The following is a 16,522-nucleotide window of genomic DNA, read 5'->3' as shown; positions in this document are numbered from 1 at the left end:
AGATTTTTCATTTTCAAAATAAATTAACCAATTAAAATCCTAATCTCAAAAATCACTAACTAATATTTGTTTGTTAAAAAACATACGTTATCAGAGTTAAATGACAAAGCCACGGAAACAAATATCTTCGATGTGTGTACAGTCTTGCCGAGCTCTTCTCATGAACAACCTACAAAAACATTTTTATCCATAACTGTAGGCATAAATTTTAGTGAGTATCCTATTATACCACATATTTCATCATATATACAATGCATCCACAAAAAGTTATCGGCTCTAGCGCCGACCTGCCAAAAATCATATCAACATACATATAACATACATAACAATCATATATGAAGTAAAGGGTCCACCCCAACACCAAGTGAACACTGTAGGCCAAATCATAGTCTTAAATTCACATCTTGCCATGGGCCACATCATGATATTTCCTTGCTATTGCCAATGGCCAAATCTTGGTCTTTACTTATACAAGTTCCAAGGGACAGATCCTAGTCTTCCATACAATTGATAGGGGCCAGATCTTGGTCTTCCATACATTTGTCAGTGCCCAAATCTTAGTATTTCATGCAATACGTAAAGTCATATATGTTCATGGATTAGATAGACAGTCGAACTGATGATCCACCCAAGAGCGAAAAATCAGACAATAGCATCGCAATCATGCATTAGACCAAGATTTCTCATGTTGTCCAACTAAGACTGCCATCGACCACTTCTTAATTAAGTCCTTCACTAGTTAAACATATATAACCCTGATAACTGTCATTCCCCAGTTACCCTAACCAAACATAACTCCTAGCAGTATCATATGAACAATAGGCAAGACCCTACCAGTTTAGCATACCAAGACACCAAATTTCCTAAGCTGCACATGCATATTAAGGAATTATCCTAGTGAACTAGCATACTTATACTCTAACAATATTTATATCCTACCATGCAAAGGATATATAATGGGATACATGGCATACTGAGAAACTCACATGAACTAAAGAACCGGAGAAGCACGTCAACACTCTTACATTACACTGCTCAATCCCATGAACCAACTAACACCAAGAAAAGGTCAAGCCTTAGTCAAAGACCCAACCCTAGAGTTTGACTTAAAGTCAAACCTAGTCAACAAAGTCAACACTTGTTTAAAAGTGCATCATGTACTTTAAGAAGCACCCAACACTTTGATAGAAGAAATAATAGTTGGGCTTTTAGGCTTAAAACAAGTGTGGCTGAGAAAGTATAGAAAATGCATCGCGCTCACTAAAAAGCGTGACACGTGTTGGCTTAATCCAAAGGGTAAAATGACTCAATCTATTAAGTCAATCCCCAAAATCACAAATTTGAACTCCCATAAGGTCTAAATGGATAAAGTTTCCAACTTCATCCATTAAGACTTTCCAAAACAAACAAGATCTAATATTTAAGTCCAAAAAGTCCAAGAATGCACTTTTAACAACTTAACGTATTAAGTCCAAGTCTCTAACTTTCAAATTTGAAAAAACATGACGCCAAAATGGATAAAGTTTCCAACTTTATCCATAATAGTGCCACAAACTTACAAGATCTAGACTTTAATGCACCAAAAGGAAACATAGTTTGCATAGCCAAGAGAACAAGCTCCAAGATGCCAATTTTCTAGATTCAATGGTCCAAAACATACTTCTATCAACTTAGAAGGATCTGGAGTCACCTCAACTCCAAGCTCATCACTAAAATGGGGCCAAAAGTGCATAACATAGACAAGTAACAAGATCTAACAAATGAAGAGGAAATCTTGAAGCTTTATACTCACAATGGTCCAAGAAAGGTGTCAACTTGTTGGATCTACACTTGCCCCTTACTTAAATGCTTTGAAAGGAAACTTGATCTTCAAGCTTCAAGCAGATTATGAAGAAGATAAGCTCCTAAAATGATTACAAGGTTCAAAATGAGAGAGAAAGGGTTAGGATTAAAGAAAAATCGTTCAAGGGGTCATGAAGCTGAGAATGATCAACCTTAGGGGATTAGTGGCCTTTAACTACTCCCAAAAACCCTAAGAATCACAGTCGACTGGGCCGAAAGCGCGTGGTGCATTTAAGAGGGATCCCCACGCCTTTTCAGCTAAATTCATAATTTCCCGGATTTCAGCGAATTATTCAAACAACCATAACTTATTCGTTCTAACTCCATTTTCAATGATCTTTATATGCACGCGAAGGTATCGACGAGCCGCACAATTCTATCCAATTAGTTTTGAATTAGATTATACTTATCTTAATTTATTAATACATTCAAATTCTAAAATGAAACTGAATGTAATAGTTTTTCTTAACATCCAAGTAAGAAATCATAATTTTACTTTTGATTTTCTTTTATATATTTATCTCATTTGAGTTAAAATTCATTCAAGTTACTTTTGTCCGCATTGATTATGGTGATTTTCTAGAGAAGATTAGGAGGGTAGGTTAACCCCCTTCTGCCACATCTACTTTATAGTCAAAGTTATACAAAGGAACATGAATCTGAACATGAAACCATTGAAGAAAAAGTAGTGGTAAGCCTTTCCATGTAATCTAATATACCTAAATATAACAAAAAACAGTGGCCGGAATAGATATTTATACATCTAAATGTAAATTTGCTTGCTTCATGTTCTTTGTAGGTGTAACACCATGTTTTGATTCGTTCCATAGGGTCGTGAATCGATGATCAATTATCATAACACTATGGGCTTTGGGGAAAGAGAGGTTTAGACCCATTTGGATGAAGGTAATAAAGGATTATGTGATTCAAGAGTTCGGTTTGTGTTTTGGAGCCCAATGGTATAATGGTAATAGTGGTGGTTTAGGCCTTTCATGAATTAAGAATTTTAGTTCGAGGTGTTTTAAGTCAAAATTAATTACATAGGATTGTAGAGCTCCTCAATAACTTTATGTGGATATAAAGATCGTCGAAATCAGATTTGAAACAAAGAAGTTATGACTGTTTGAAGTTAGGCTGGTTGTGGGTTAAGCGGCATATGTTGGGCATACGGGGATGTACGTGGGCGTACTAGGGTATCCCTAAGTACGCTGGACATACGTGATTAGTGCCCAAACCCTATTTTCATGGTTTAAGCCCTATTTAATCTCCTTAACTTCCACAAACCCATTCCATTCTCAGCCTCCACCTCTCCAACACTTTCCCTTGAAGCCTTAACCCTAGTTTGATCCTTGTGAGCAAACAGAAAGTGTTTTTAAGTGCTTTGGAGTGTTCTTGGTGCATCTTGGAGAAGAATACACTCATTGGAGAAGTGTTGGTTGCATTGAAGCTTGTAGATCTAGACTTTGTTCACCTTGATCTTTCTTTTAGAGATATAAAGTTTGAATCTTGATGATGCATTTAATAGATCTAACTAGTCTTGGGTGTTATGAGCTTTTGGTCACTTTAGTTCATAAAGTATAGATCTTGAAAGTTTGTGACCTTGTTATGGATAAAGTTGGAAACTTTATCCATCTAAACATTAAATTGATTCAAATCTAAAGGCTTGAGACATGGACTTAATGGATTAAGTTGGAAAAGATGCACTTTTGGTCCCTTTGAGACTTAAAAACTAGATCTTGGTTGGTTGGACCATTCTAATGGATAAAGTTGGAAACTTTATCCATTATGGAGTTATTAGGAACCATAAAAATGTAATCTTGATGGTTTTTGATGAATCATGCTTAAGTTGATGTTCATATTATAGATTTAGATGGATAAAAACGGGTTTCAGGTCTCATTAAGTCATGCAAAGGAGTAAAGTTGGCAACTTTATGGATTAAGACCTTATTTAGAGGTTAGATCTGAGTTTGGACGTTTTGGTCTTAAGCATTAAGTGCTTAATATGAAGTTTTGGTCATCTGATGAGTATGTTGGGCGTAAGTATGCGTACGCTCAGCGTATTTCATGAAGCCCCCGTCCTTGAGCTTTAGCGAGTTGTACCTTGTGCTTCAGTGGGCCGTATGCGAGGCGTACGAGTTGGGTACACAGGGCATACTCGCAGGGTCTTCTTTTGGGCCTTTTGGAGATTGGGCCATGGGTTATTAGTGATGGGTTTTGAGCATTCTAACACTTCCTAAGTATACATGAAACCCTAATAACCTTGGAGCTATGTTTGTCTAATTCTCATGCAAAGTTGATTTCCAAGGTTATGATCCTATCTAGCATACATGGGGAACAATATTAACTTGAATAAAAGATAGAAATACATACCTTGTTGTTGATTTTGATCCTTGAAACCTTGTGAGCCTAGCACCCCAAGTGTGATGCCTCAAATGCTTCACACAACACCAAATGCTATGGAGTAAACTTGGAGAGAAAGTATAACACTCTAAAAATCGGCTCTAGCCCTCAAGCATGCATGTGTAGCCGATTTTGGGAGAAACATGAGCTTTATATAGTGTTGACACATCTAGGGTTACACCATGTAAACCCTAATGTGTCATGAATCTTCATTTCCATGACCCATGGGTTTGTAACTCCCATGGAGCCTCCATGGAGTATCCAATGGGTTTAACCCAACTTGATTATCCATGGAGCCTCTTAGCCCACTATATAAGTTATGGATGATTTACATAATCAACCCATATATTTAATTAGTTATCTTTTGACCACTTAATTAATTCTAAATTAATTCTTGATCAAACTAATTAAATAATATTGTTAATATATTAGAACTTATAATATATTAATAAGCTACAAGTGTTATTTCTCTCATTAAGTCTATCCAATTGCATGGTGCCATGCAACCCAAATGGACCATGCGGGGTCGGGTCAAGTACATACCAGAAATAGTTATGGACTTAGACACCTTATCCAACAATTGGATCAGATTTGAGAAGGGTAAAATGGTATTTTACCCATTGGAAGTATAGAATATGGTTTGGGACCTTGGATGTTGGGAAATTGTAATAAATTATTGATTAAGGATATTTTGGTTGTGTTCAGTGTGAGGATTCCGGTAGCAGCAGCGCGTGTGTTTCGGTTATCTAGGATCGAGGTGAGTTTTCTCACTATATTTGTGGGTCGCAGTTACCAATGTCGACCCATTACTTTGTTGTGGAATGCTAGTTGTCTTTGTGATACTCGCATGAAAGACCAAGATTTGGCCCTTAGCAATTATATGAAAGACCAGGATCTGGCCCCTGGCACTTGTATGTAAGACCGGGATTTGGCCCTCATCATTGCAAGGAAAGAACGTGGGGATAACCCATGGCACTTGTATGTTTTGGTATATGGTATTTTAGGGAACTCACTAAGTTTTGTGCTTACAGTTTTATGGTTATGGTTTCAAGTACTTCTAGTACGAAAGGGAAGGGTTAAGCTTAATCGCAGTGCATCCACTCCTGTTTCCGCAACTATATGACTTTTAGGATTATACTATGATAATTGTTTTTATTCTGATATACTTTTGAATGATTGAAAAGGATAATTGGTGTTTCTGTTTGAATTAAAAATAAAATTTTTACCTTATAATTTTTGGGACGTTACAACAAATTTCATACATATTGTTAGGATTTGAGTGTGTGTTTTGTATATTTTTTTTATGTTTCTTGCTGTTTTTTTTTTCACTTTTTCATCCATTCCACTCCTTCCCATTCTTAATTTATATCCAAAACTAATTGAATTTTGGATTTTTTATTTAGCATATGTATGAATCAGTTTTGACATTAAAGTCCATCAACATCACTCAACAACACAAGAAGATGTGCCTTTAGGAGGTGGTGAAGCAATATATTTTCTTTTGTTTTACTATTATGATATCTTACTTTCGTTTCTTATTTATAAATCTTTTTTTAATTTTTTATATTTTGTTATTAAAATACTAATGAAAATACAATGTTATAATTTATGGCAGGTTGCAGGGGCATCAATATGTGTGTCACATATGGTAGGGGTGTGTATGTGTGTAATGTGGAATATCACTGTTAATTATGAAATACGGCTGCCTGGAAACAATTCAATTAACAGATTAAGTTTTTTTTTGCTGACAAGAATCGTATAGGAAAAAGTTGAAGTTTGAACTGCTACGCTACACGAACCAAATGTGTAAATGATACTGACTATTGATTTTCCTTTCGTATATGATTATGTATTTGTGCATATGAAATTACATTGCTTATCTAGACAAAACATAAAGGTATAATGATATTTTAGAAATCACCTTTTTAACCCAATAAATACAATAACGACTCCTTTGTCCCGCCCCACACGAAGCATGAGTTTCCTTCTAGTTAAAAATAATTGATATACTTATATATGTTTTTGATTAATAATACAAACATAATTATTTAAACCTGTTATATGTGGATATATAAATTTTCATTTTTGATATATTAAAAAAATCATTATATACGACAACAAACTCCCTAAATCCCATACGAATAGCCCCACTTGAATCGGGTAGGGATGGAGGTAAATGTAGATAGCCAGGTCTCTATAGAGCGAATAATATCTATGACTACGTAACAAAGATCACTTACGGTATGTGTAGAAACAATGTTTTAAAAAATGTTTTTTTAGTTGAACCGACATGGTGATCGGTTCTCGTTCGATTGATTTAACCGGTTTGACTGTCGGGTCCATCGGTTTCTATAATTTTCATCTTTTTTTCTATTTATACACACACACACACACACACACATATATATATATATATATATATATATATATATATATATATATATATATATATATATATATACACACACACACACACACATAAATCAAGAATTTGACGTCCATAAGTTCAAACATTAAAATACACATAAAATAACTTATAGATTAATCCAAATACATTAAAAAACGCATAACCATAAGTTTAGCATCAATCCACGTACATCAAAAAGAAACTAAAGTTTAATACCAAATCAAAATATAGTTTTAGATGAATACTAACGCATCAAAAATAATTCATAACATTTACCATTTATTTTTATTCAGAGAAATCTAAATAGATGTGAAAAAATATCACCAAAGTTTGTTGTGCAAAATGATTCATTTCTATGTGTTTTTTATTCAATTTAACCGGTTTAACCAGTTTAATTTAACCGGTTCGACCAGGTTTTTCTAAAAACCAGTCGGTGCGTTTCAGTTTAGAAATAGGCATAAAACCAGTGCTAGTTGAATTGTTCCATTCCCCGGTTCTCGGTTTAGCTGGTTCGACCGAACGGTTTAAACTTGTAACACCCGGATCCCAAGGTACTTTATGCTTTCAATTTTTTGCATTTAAGGGTTTGTCACGGCGTGGTGGAGGCACCACAACATAGCAAGCCAAGATGGCTTGCGTGCTTCATTTGAGCCGCCACGACGTGGCAGCTGGCATTTAAGAAACACAATTTTCCAAGTTTTTTCTCCCTATTTAAAGGAATGAGGAGGCTATGGTTTGCTCACCCTCAACCTCCTTAAGATCTGAGAAACCCTAACTTCCTTCCTCCATCATTTAAGCCCTTTTTGGTGTTCCTTGAAGTCTTTGAAGGAAAAAAGAAGAAGAAGTGAGTTAGGATTCAGCAAGCAAGTTCTCATCCTTTATTCTAGCACTCCTCTGGACCTTTGGAAGTGTCCAAGACTCGATTTTTATCATGATAGGTTGTTAGATCTTGAGTTTTGTCCCTAAATCTTCATGTTCTTGTTGGTTAGAGTGGTGAGATCTCATAAAGTTTGCAACTTTATGAATCTCTGGAACATTTAACATGATTGTTGGTTTGGATTGTAATTTTAGTTGGCTTTTGAGCCGTGCATGAGATTTCCATGGAAAAAACCCTTATTTTGACTCATTATGGTTTCAAGACATGCATTGGACATACATGTCCATAAAGCACCAACTCTTATGTTGGTTTTGATATTAGAAACCCTTCTGGAGCAAATGAGCTAGACTTTTTGGAATAAGTGCTTAATGAGTGAAGTCATGTCTTATTTAACCTTTTTGGAACATAGGGTTTGAGATTTTGACCTTTTGGATGGTCTTAACGGGTAAAGTTTTACCCTTCTAGACTTTGTTTCAGACCAGATCTAAGCTTTAGATCTCTTGGGAACGAAGAAAACAACTTAACCCATTAAGTTGTTGAAAACCATAGTGCCCACGGAGAGGCATAAGCGCCATGGCATGGCGACTAGGAAAATCGTGACTGTCTGATTGTTTAAGGGACACGGTGTGGCCATGGGTGCCATGACATGGAGGTTGACTAAAGTCAACATTGATCGTTGCCTTTTGTCTTGACTTGACTTTTGGTCAAACACCTAGTTTGGAAAAAGAGCTAAGGGTTTACCTAGTATGAATATATAGGTGGTGCGTAGCAGCGGTATTCTGATAGTGAGAGCAGTAGCAGTTGAGCATTTTCTGAGATGTGAGTAATCTCACTATACTCGTGGGTCGAAGGCACCAATGCTGGCCCACTAGATTGTGTATGTAGGATGCTAGTTGTCTTTGTGACTCTTGTATGTTTGTATGATTGGGTTGAAATAAACCCTAGGGTTGGGCCTATTATTTTATGATTGGGTTGAAATAAACCCCAAGGCTAGGCCCCAAGGTTGGGCCCAAGAATATATGATGGGTTGAAAGAAACGCTAGGGCTGGGCCCATGATTGTATATTGGGTTGGAATATGTTGGATTTTATTCAAAAATTGTTTCAAATACATAAACAATGCAACGGAAGAATTAAGATTTGAACAAATATAAAACTAGTTTTCTTCCCACCAAAAGATCATTTTGCAAGAGTTAGAATGATTAAAACAACCATAGAAGAAAAAACATAGCAACTTTTGAAGACTTTGATCCTCATGGGAGGTTAGAAATTGATGAAGATGACATTGAGCTCTAAATTAAGCTCTCTAGAAGTATCCACCAAATCAAGAGTAAAACCATCAAGATATGCTAGTATACACTTGTAATTTGTTGTTCATAAGCCTTTGAAATATATACAAAATATATGTTCAAAGGTGAAGCAACAAAGAGACTTTATCTAACATCAAAATGCAAGAGAATGGAGGAGAGGATAGGAGTTTTAACTTCAAATTTTGGCAGCTTCAAAAAGAGCAAGATGCTCTCAGTTTTGTGCTCCAAAAAGCACCAAAAAATGCATTTTTAGAAGTGGTAACAAAGTTGTCACATCCTTCTCATTTATGCCTTAACCCATAATGGTAAAAGGTGATATAATACATAAAGTAAAAGCATGGGCTTCTCTTACATCCATGATAAAAGTTAAAGTAAGAGACCATCTCTTACAAGTATAGGATATTAATTAAACAATTTAAAAGCTATCATAACACCATCATGGTTAAAGAGATAAAGGTGAAGTGCTCATTACTTTACTAGTTATATGTATATGTGTGTGTATGTGTGTGTGTGTATATATATATATATATATATATATATATATATAACAGCTTTACATAAAAGTCTAACATTTATATAAAGTGTTTCCAATATATATATATATATATATATATATATATATATATATATATATATATAAGAAGTCATAATCCAACTAAACTTACTCTTCATTCCACAATGAAGTCATAATCCAATTATAATTCGTATAAAACCTAATAAAAAAAATGAAATCGTCAAATGTTCCTTATCTTCTTATTGCATATATGTTTTATTTCATCCATTAATATTGTTTCATACTGGAAAGACGAACTCAAATTCCTTATTTTAATCCTCTATGGACTAAAGTTATTATTCCTAATAACTTTTTTGATTCCCATTTAAGGAGCCATGAATTTGTACCACAATCTTGGTACCCTTTGAATTCAACAAACGGGGTCAACCCTTTGTTGTGAATCAAAAAAACAGTTGTTGAGGACTTTCATTGAACAAGCGGTGGGCAAGAAACTTAATCTCCTTGTGTGTATGACCTTCAAACAAAACTTTCTAAACAGAGAAATGTGCAAAGACCAAAAACATAAGGAAAGTACTTGATCATTGAGACAATCAAATATGCCCTTTTCTAATTACTTTTATTGGAGCTATTATCTTCTAAGAAGTGAAAAAACAAAGGTATCGATAAGACGGTGTGGTGGTGATTTTAGTGTTATCAACATATTTTGGTGTAATTATTATTAATCTTGAGATAGGTTGAGTTCTATTTCACTCACCGAGATTGGAGGTGCAGGGTGCACACTCAGAGTGATTAATATGAGCTTGGGATACGAGGGTCCGGGGGCAGTGTCCCTTGGTACGAGGTTCTAAGGGATAGGGCCCCTAATGGGGTCCAAGAGGCAGAGCCCCTAGCAGTGTTGGTTATGTCCAATACCTACCAACCGATGCATTTTCTCGCCAAAACTCATTTGATGACATTATGATGATGTAGGTGTTGGTCATGTCCATTATATACCTGTTTTAGCGCCAAATTTACATATAACCACCAATACCACCTTTCCCTCTTGTATAAGAACATGTTTTATGTTCCAGAAAAAGGGTTACCAAACATATACTCGAAATCTATTCATTAAGTTTTTCTCTATCTCTCAAGAAAACATTAAGCAAGGTCTTCTGTGTTTCACAATCTGAATTAGGTCTGTAATTCGAATTGGTTCATTCTTGGATTATCCCACTTCTGAATTCATGTATCCCAGGTAAAAGGAACGTATTACAGATTCTGAAAAGTGTTTGAAAACATGATCCTTGAATCTGTTATTTCCGATTCCCTAAATTCTAACACGATTTTAGTCATATTGATTAGCATTTCAAGTTGTATCACCTTTCTTATAAGCACGTCTAAATCTAAGTTAAAATTGAATCGTAGAATAATAACTTTAAACACTTATTTGATATAAATGAAAGTAAATTATACGTTTAATAATTTCTTTCAACGATGTTACAAATATTATTGTCTATTGTGAAACCTTGTCTTGTTGTTGTCCATATCATGAGTAAAATACAACCATATAACGTAAGATTGTCTATACAAATCAACGTCTTTGTGTTTTCTATTGATCGACCGGATCAAATGTGCCAAATACTAAAATTAACTCGTGATTAAAATAATATACAAGACAATGTTTTCTTCTAGAAACGATTCTTGTGATATATAGGCTTAGGTTCTCTCCACGCATACATATGCTACGTCGTTGTAATCGTCTCATCGTGCATCTGGCCTTGAAAATATCGTTTATGTCGTAATACCAGTGTTTTATATGTTCTAGTTTTAGATAAGAGTAAATCACAATTTTGGTACCTGGACTTATCATTAACCTACAAGTCTAGTTCATAAAGGTTTGTTTTTTGTTTGTTTATCCAAAATTCATTATATCATCTCAATTAGATCCTTGTGTGTCCTATAAACCACGTGAAAATGGCAACAAACTAGAAAGTTCATGAAAACGAATTCAATTTATAAACTTATACTATAACTTTTATTCTAGCAATGCAAATTTATTAAATTTCTAATTTATGCTAAAAATTTCGAAAAATATAATAACTACAATAATCAGAATAGGAACTGCATGCCAGGGTAGTCGAAGTGGGCATGCGGACAGCACCAAACACACGGTACATTGGACCAAGCTTATTAGTATGACCTTTTGGCTAAAAATATCTTGAATGCATTAACCGTTGGCTGTACTTTTCCGATAGCTTGGCTGATTGTGACCACTTCCCACTCCGAGCAACCTTAAAAATGGGTTTAGATAGTAATTTATGTTTAATTTTCTATATTTTTTTTATGTTTTTTCTATAGTAATTTAGCTTTAATTTAGGTTTAATTTTCTATGTTTTTTAATTAATGTAATGTGGTTTCAGTTAATGTAAAATATTTTATTATATTTTAAATTTTATTTTTTATTTAATTTAATCATAAAAAAAATTTTAAAAAAATGGTGGAGTGATAATCATTTCCAATATCTAGTGAGTTGAGGGTGGAGTTGACGTGGCGCTGAGTTAGCAGCACTTTTCCGATATCTTGGATGACTCTACCACTCCCCATAGCCTAATTAGTTTACAACACTGTTTCCTTGTTTTTACTTTTGATGTTTTGGGGTGACTATTGATAAACAATCACACCATATGGTGCTTAACCATAACAACTCAAACCGAAGGGATTTTGATTGAAAATTATGCATCATTATATAGAATCCATCCGTTCATTAATTATAACGTCAACTCTGAAAACCACCACAATTCATCTTTGACTAGACTGCTATATATAAAAAACTTATTGGTAAACCCCCCTTCTAGAGATTAATGGAGGTAAGCCTAAATATGAAGGCAGTGTTGTGTGGTGTCGGAGTGATGATGTTGGTATATGCATGGAGGATTTTCAACTGGATTTGGTTGAAACCGAAGAAGATGGAGAAGTTCCTGAGAGAACAAGGTCTGAACGGAAATCCCTACAAGTTTCTATTTGGAGACGTGAAAGAAATGGTACAGATGACAGCCAATGCCAAATTGAAACCCATAAATCTTACAGACAATATCGTTCCACGTGTCATGCCATTTATGCATAACTCCCTTAAGACTCATGGTATGTAACTAGCTATATATTTATATATATCGAAGAAAGCTGATAAATATCATTGTCGTAGTTCATATATATATATATATATATATATATATATATATATATATATATATATATATATATATATATATATATATATATATATATATATATATATATATATATATATAGTTGCTGTTGAATGAAAGAGTGAGAATATATATTTACAACAGGTAAAGGGAAAGCTTTCTTTACATGGATTGGGCCACGAGCTGTGGTGCACGTAACAGAACCTGCACTAATACGAGATATTTTGGGTAATTATAACAAATTTCAAAAGCAGAAAGGAGGAAATCCATTAGCGAGGTTGCTGGCAAGAGGGATTGCGAGTGTTGATGCTGATCAATGGGTAAAACATAGAAAGATTATCAACCCTGCCTTCCATGTCGAAAAGCTCAAGGTTCATGCGCGCATGTTTCTTTCTAAGTTACTAGATCAAAAGTGCCAACAAATTACTTTTTCACTTCTAGCTTACCCCACATGTAAAACTGATTCGGTGTTCCTTTTGCAGCATATGATACCCGCTTTTTACATAAGTTGTGACGAGATGATCAACAAATGGGAAGAATTAATGAAAGAAGGATCATGTGAAGTGGATGTGTATCCTCATCTCCAAACATTCACCAGTGATGTAATTTCACGTACGGCATTTGGTAGCAGCTATCAGGAAGGAAGAAAGATATTTGAGCTTCAAAAAGAGCAAGCAAGGCTACTTATGAAGATTGTACAATCGTTGTATATTCCAGGATCTCAGTGAGTATGCTTTCCATTAATATTTTTGGTCTTGTAACCTTCTTTTTTAATTATTTGTACAAAAAGGCCTGAGCAATTATGAGTTTTTACTTTTTAGATTTATGCCTACAAAGAGCAATAGAAGGATGAAGGAGATTGGTAGAGAAGTGAAGGCTTCGATAACAAAAATTATTATTAATAAACGGGTGACAACAATGAAAGAAGGGGAAAGTAGTAGTGATGATTTATTGGGCATATTATTGGATTCCAACTACAAAGAGATCAAACAACAAGGAGATAAAAATTTTGGACTTAGTATTGATGAAGTCATTGAAGAGTGCAAACTCTTCTATTTTGCAGGCCAAGAAACTACTGCAAATTTGCTAGTTTGGACAATGATTTTGTTAGGTCAACACACAAATTGGCAAGACCGCGCTAGAGATGAAGTTTTAAAGGTGTTTGGAGAAAGAAAACCAGATATTGACGGACTAAGTCATCTAAAAGTTGTAAGTTTTTTTGTGCTAGGATTTACCAAACGGTTTACTAATCACTTTATCCAAATTAAACACATAATAGATATTAAATAAGTTTATTTTGATACCAACCTAAGGGCATCCACAATGCATTGAACTCTAAAGAGTTTAATGTATTGTCACATCATCATTCTAAAATTCATACAACTCTATTATTATTTTCTCTACAATGCATTGGACTCTACAAAGTTTAATAGAATGTTATAAAATGTAATTTATAGTAAATATTTAAGGATTAAAACTTTCCTTTTTCCCATTGAAGAGTTCAATGGCCATTGAACTCCAAATCCATTGAATGTCAAGGTGGCATCTCACAATGGTTGAGTTTCATCCATTGAATGACACATGGACTTGTCACCTCATTCAACTCTCTCATTGAACTCAACATTGTGGATGCTCTAAGTCTCGGAGTTCATAACGAAGGTTAATCATTATAGCCCGGCCCATAGCAAAGTTTGTATGCTCTCACTTATAGGTTATTGAGTTTTAATTAAAAGTAACTAGCAATTAACTACTCTAGGAAAAGTTGGTCACATTTTATTATAATAAATTTTCACAAGAATAATATTTTATATACTAATATTTTGTTTGCAGATTAATATGATTTTACACGAGGTGCTTAGGTTATACCCACCCGGTACAATATTGGGACGGATGATTCATGAAGAAACTACATTAGGAAACATAACTTTACCCGCAGGTTCACTACTGCAATTGCACATGATGCTTTTACATCATGATAGTGATGTATGGGGTGATGACGTGACAGAGTTCAAGCCCGAGAGATTTGCAGAAGGTGTGTTAAAAGCAACAAAGGGACAAGCATCATACTTCCCTTTTGGAGGGGGTCCACGTATATGTGTTGGGCAAAACTTTGCTATGTTGGAAGCGAAATTGGCACTTGTTATGATTCTAAGATACTTCTCCTTCGAGCTTTCTCCATCATACGCTCATGCTCCACATACCGTTATCTCTCTACAACCTCAGTTTGGTGCTCAACTGATTTTACACAAATTTTAGTGGTTATTGTAGCAAATACATGTTACATGTATTGTTATTTGATTTGTCTAATGTATTAAATGTACAATAAGTCCAACATTACCAAATGAATAAGTTTGAATTACAATGAACTCACAAGAATACTAAGTTTAAACAATAAAAATTTAAAACTTCATACAAATAATGATATATCTTATGTTAGAAGAGGAATAAACAAACAACAAAGTCATAGCCTATTGAAATCCTAAAGGATAGTCATGGTGTGTTAAAAAACATCACATATGTTAAAAGACTCAAGGACAAATTGCGGCGAATTAGTTTTTGATTTTGATGTGTATTTTACTATCTATTTTTATGATTACTAACTTTTGTATGTGGGGTTGTGTATATGTGTTGCATATACATAAAAAAATATATTGTTATTTTTATTTTTACCACATATATTATAACATAACCCTAGTTGATCAATTATGTATTTTCTACCAACATTATAAAAAATAGACAATTAACTTGAAGCTTAAACTTGAAAAGAACATATTAGATTATAAAAGTTATTAATTTATATTTGGAATATATACACTAAAGTTCCAATATTTTTATAAATTTGATAAGAGAGTCCTAAACTTTATTTTTTTTTACAGTAAAGTCGTAACTACCGACAGTTTTTAACATGTTTACCCTTTTTTTTCCGGTTATCCGGTAATTAGGACTTTACTGTCAAAAAATATAAAGTTTAGGACTTTTTGTCAAATTATGAATTAGGACTTTACTGTAAAAAAAAATATAAAGTCTAAGATTTTTTTGTTAAATCATTGAAAATATTAGCACTTTAGTGTATATATCATTTTTTGTTAGATATTTAATGGTATGATAGTCTTTAAGCATACCAGTTATTGAAATCTGCTCTAGTCAGCTAAATCATATTGAAATCCTTCACGTTTGCTTCTTGTTAAATAATTTTTTTAATTTCAACAAACTGACATTGAAAAAAATGGAGACAATTAAGAAAAAAAAGAACTATTGTTGTGTTTGGCTTTTTGCAGTCCTAAAAAATGAAGAACTAAGAAACCGAAACTATCATTCTTACCCCTTCTCCACATTCACACCCTTTTGACTAGGTGTGTGTTGTTTGTGTTTGTAGAATTTGTCCCCTCCTTTTAGTGCAAGATTTGGTGGCGAACCAAGAAGAAATCTTTAGAAGTCTTCTCACCCTCTCTTGGGCTACAAAAATACACTAAAGTCCCAATATTTTCAACGATTTGATAAGAAAGTCTTAAACTTTATTTTTTTACAATAAAGTCATAATTCACGATTTGACAAGAAAATCCTAAACTTTTTTTTTTTACAGTAAAATCCTAATTACCAGCTAACCAAGAAAAAACAAAAGGTAAACGTGTCAAAAACTGCCAGTAATTAGGACTTTACTGTCAAAAAAATAAAGTTTAGGATTTTCTTGTCAAATCAATGAAAATATTGAGACTTTATTGTATATATCCATTTATATTTTTATCATAATATAGGATTAAAAATCTTGTTTGAAAGAAAAATTAATGATGATCATAAGGATATTTTTTACAAAAAATGTATTATCAATACAAAGAAAAGTGACAGATCACATAAACATTGGTACGTGTAAATCTATAATAATAACTAGAAGGTTTCCCGCGCATTGCGTGGTACGTAAGGTGTCGGTTTTCTGTTATAGCATTATACTTTCGATGTACATTGCTATAATTAGGAAAACTTTTAGTTAT

General features: G+C 33.8%; 1 protein-coding gene across 2 annotated transcripts; it reads left to right on the top strand.

The window, feature by feature from the left end:
* Positions 1-12,188: 12,188 nt before the first annotated feature.
* On the top strand, positions 12,189-14,848 carry LOC145094414 (cytochrome P450 CYP72A219-like). Of its 2 annotated transcripts, none has more exons than XM_079032622.1 (5): positions 12,189-12,468; positions 12,684-12,904; positions 13,016-13,257; positions 13,355-13,742; positions 14,364-14,848. In XM_079032622.1, exons 1-5 carry the CDS (start codon positions 12,189-12,191, stop codon positions 14,787-14,789), a joined length of 1,557 nt encoding a protein of 518 aa, XP_078888748.1. In that variant the 3' UTR covers positions 14,790-14,848. The 2 variants fall into 2 exon arrangements, with proteins under 2 accessions (XP_078888748.1, XP_078888747.1); XM_079032621.1 differs by having other exon boundaries at positions 12,678-12,904.
* Positions 14,849-16,522: the final 1,674 nt, after the last annotated feature.

Source organism: Lactuca serriola, chromosome 3 (genome assembly GCF_051521515.1).
Source record: "Lactuca serriola cultivar US96UC23 chromosome 3, Lser_US96UC23_V15, whole genome shotgun sequence".
NCBI lineage: Eukaryota > Viridiplantae > Streptophyta > Magnoliopsida > Asterales > Asteraceae > Lactuca > Lactuca serriola.
The sequence above is the reverse complement of the archived record's forward strand: the minus strand, read 5'-3'. Positions and strand labels throughout refer to the sequence as shown.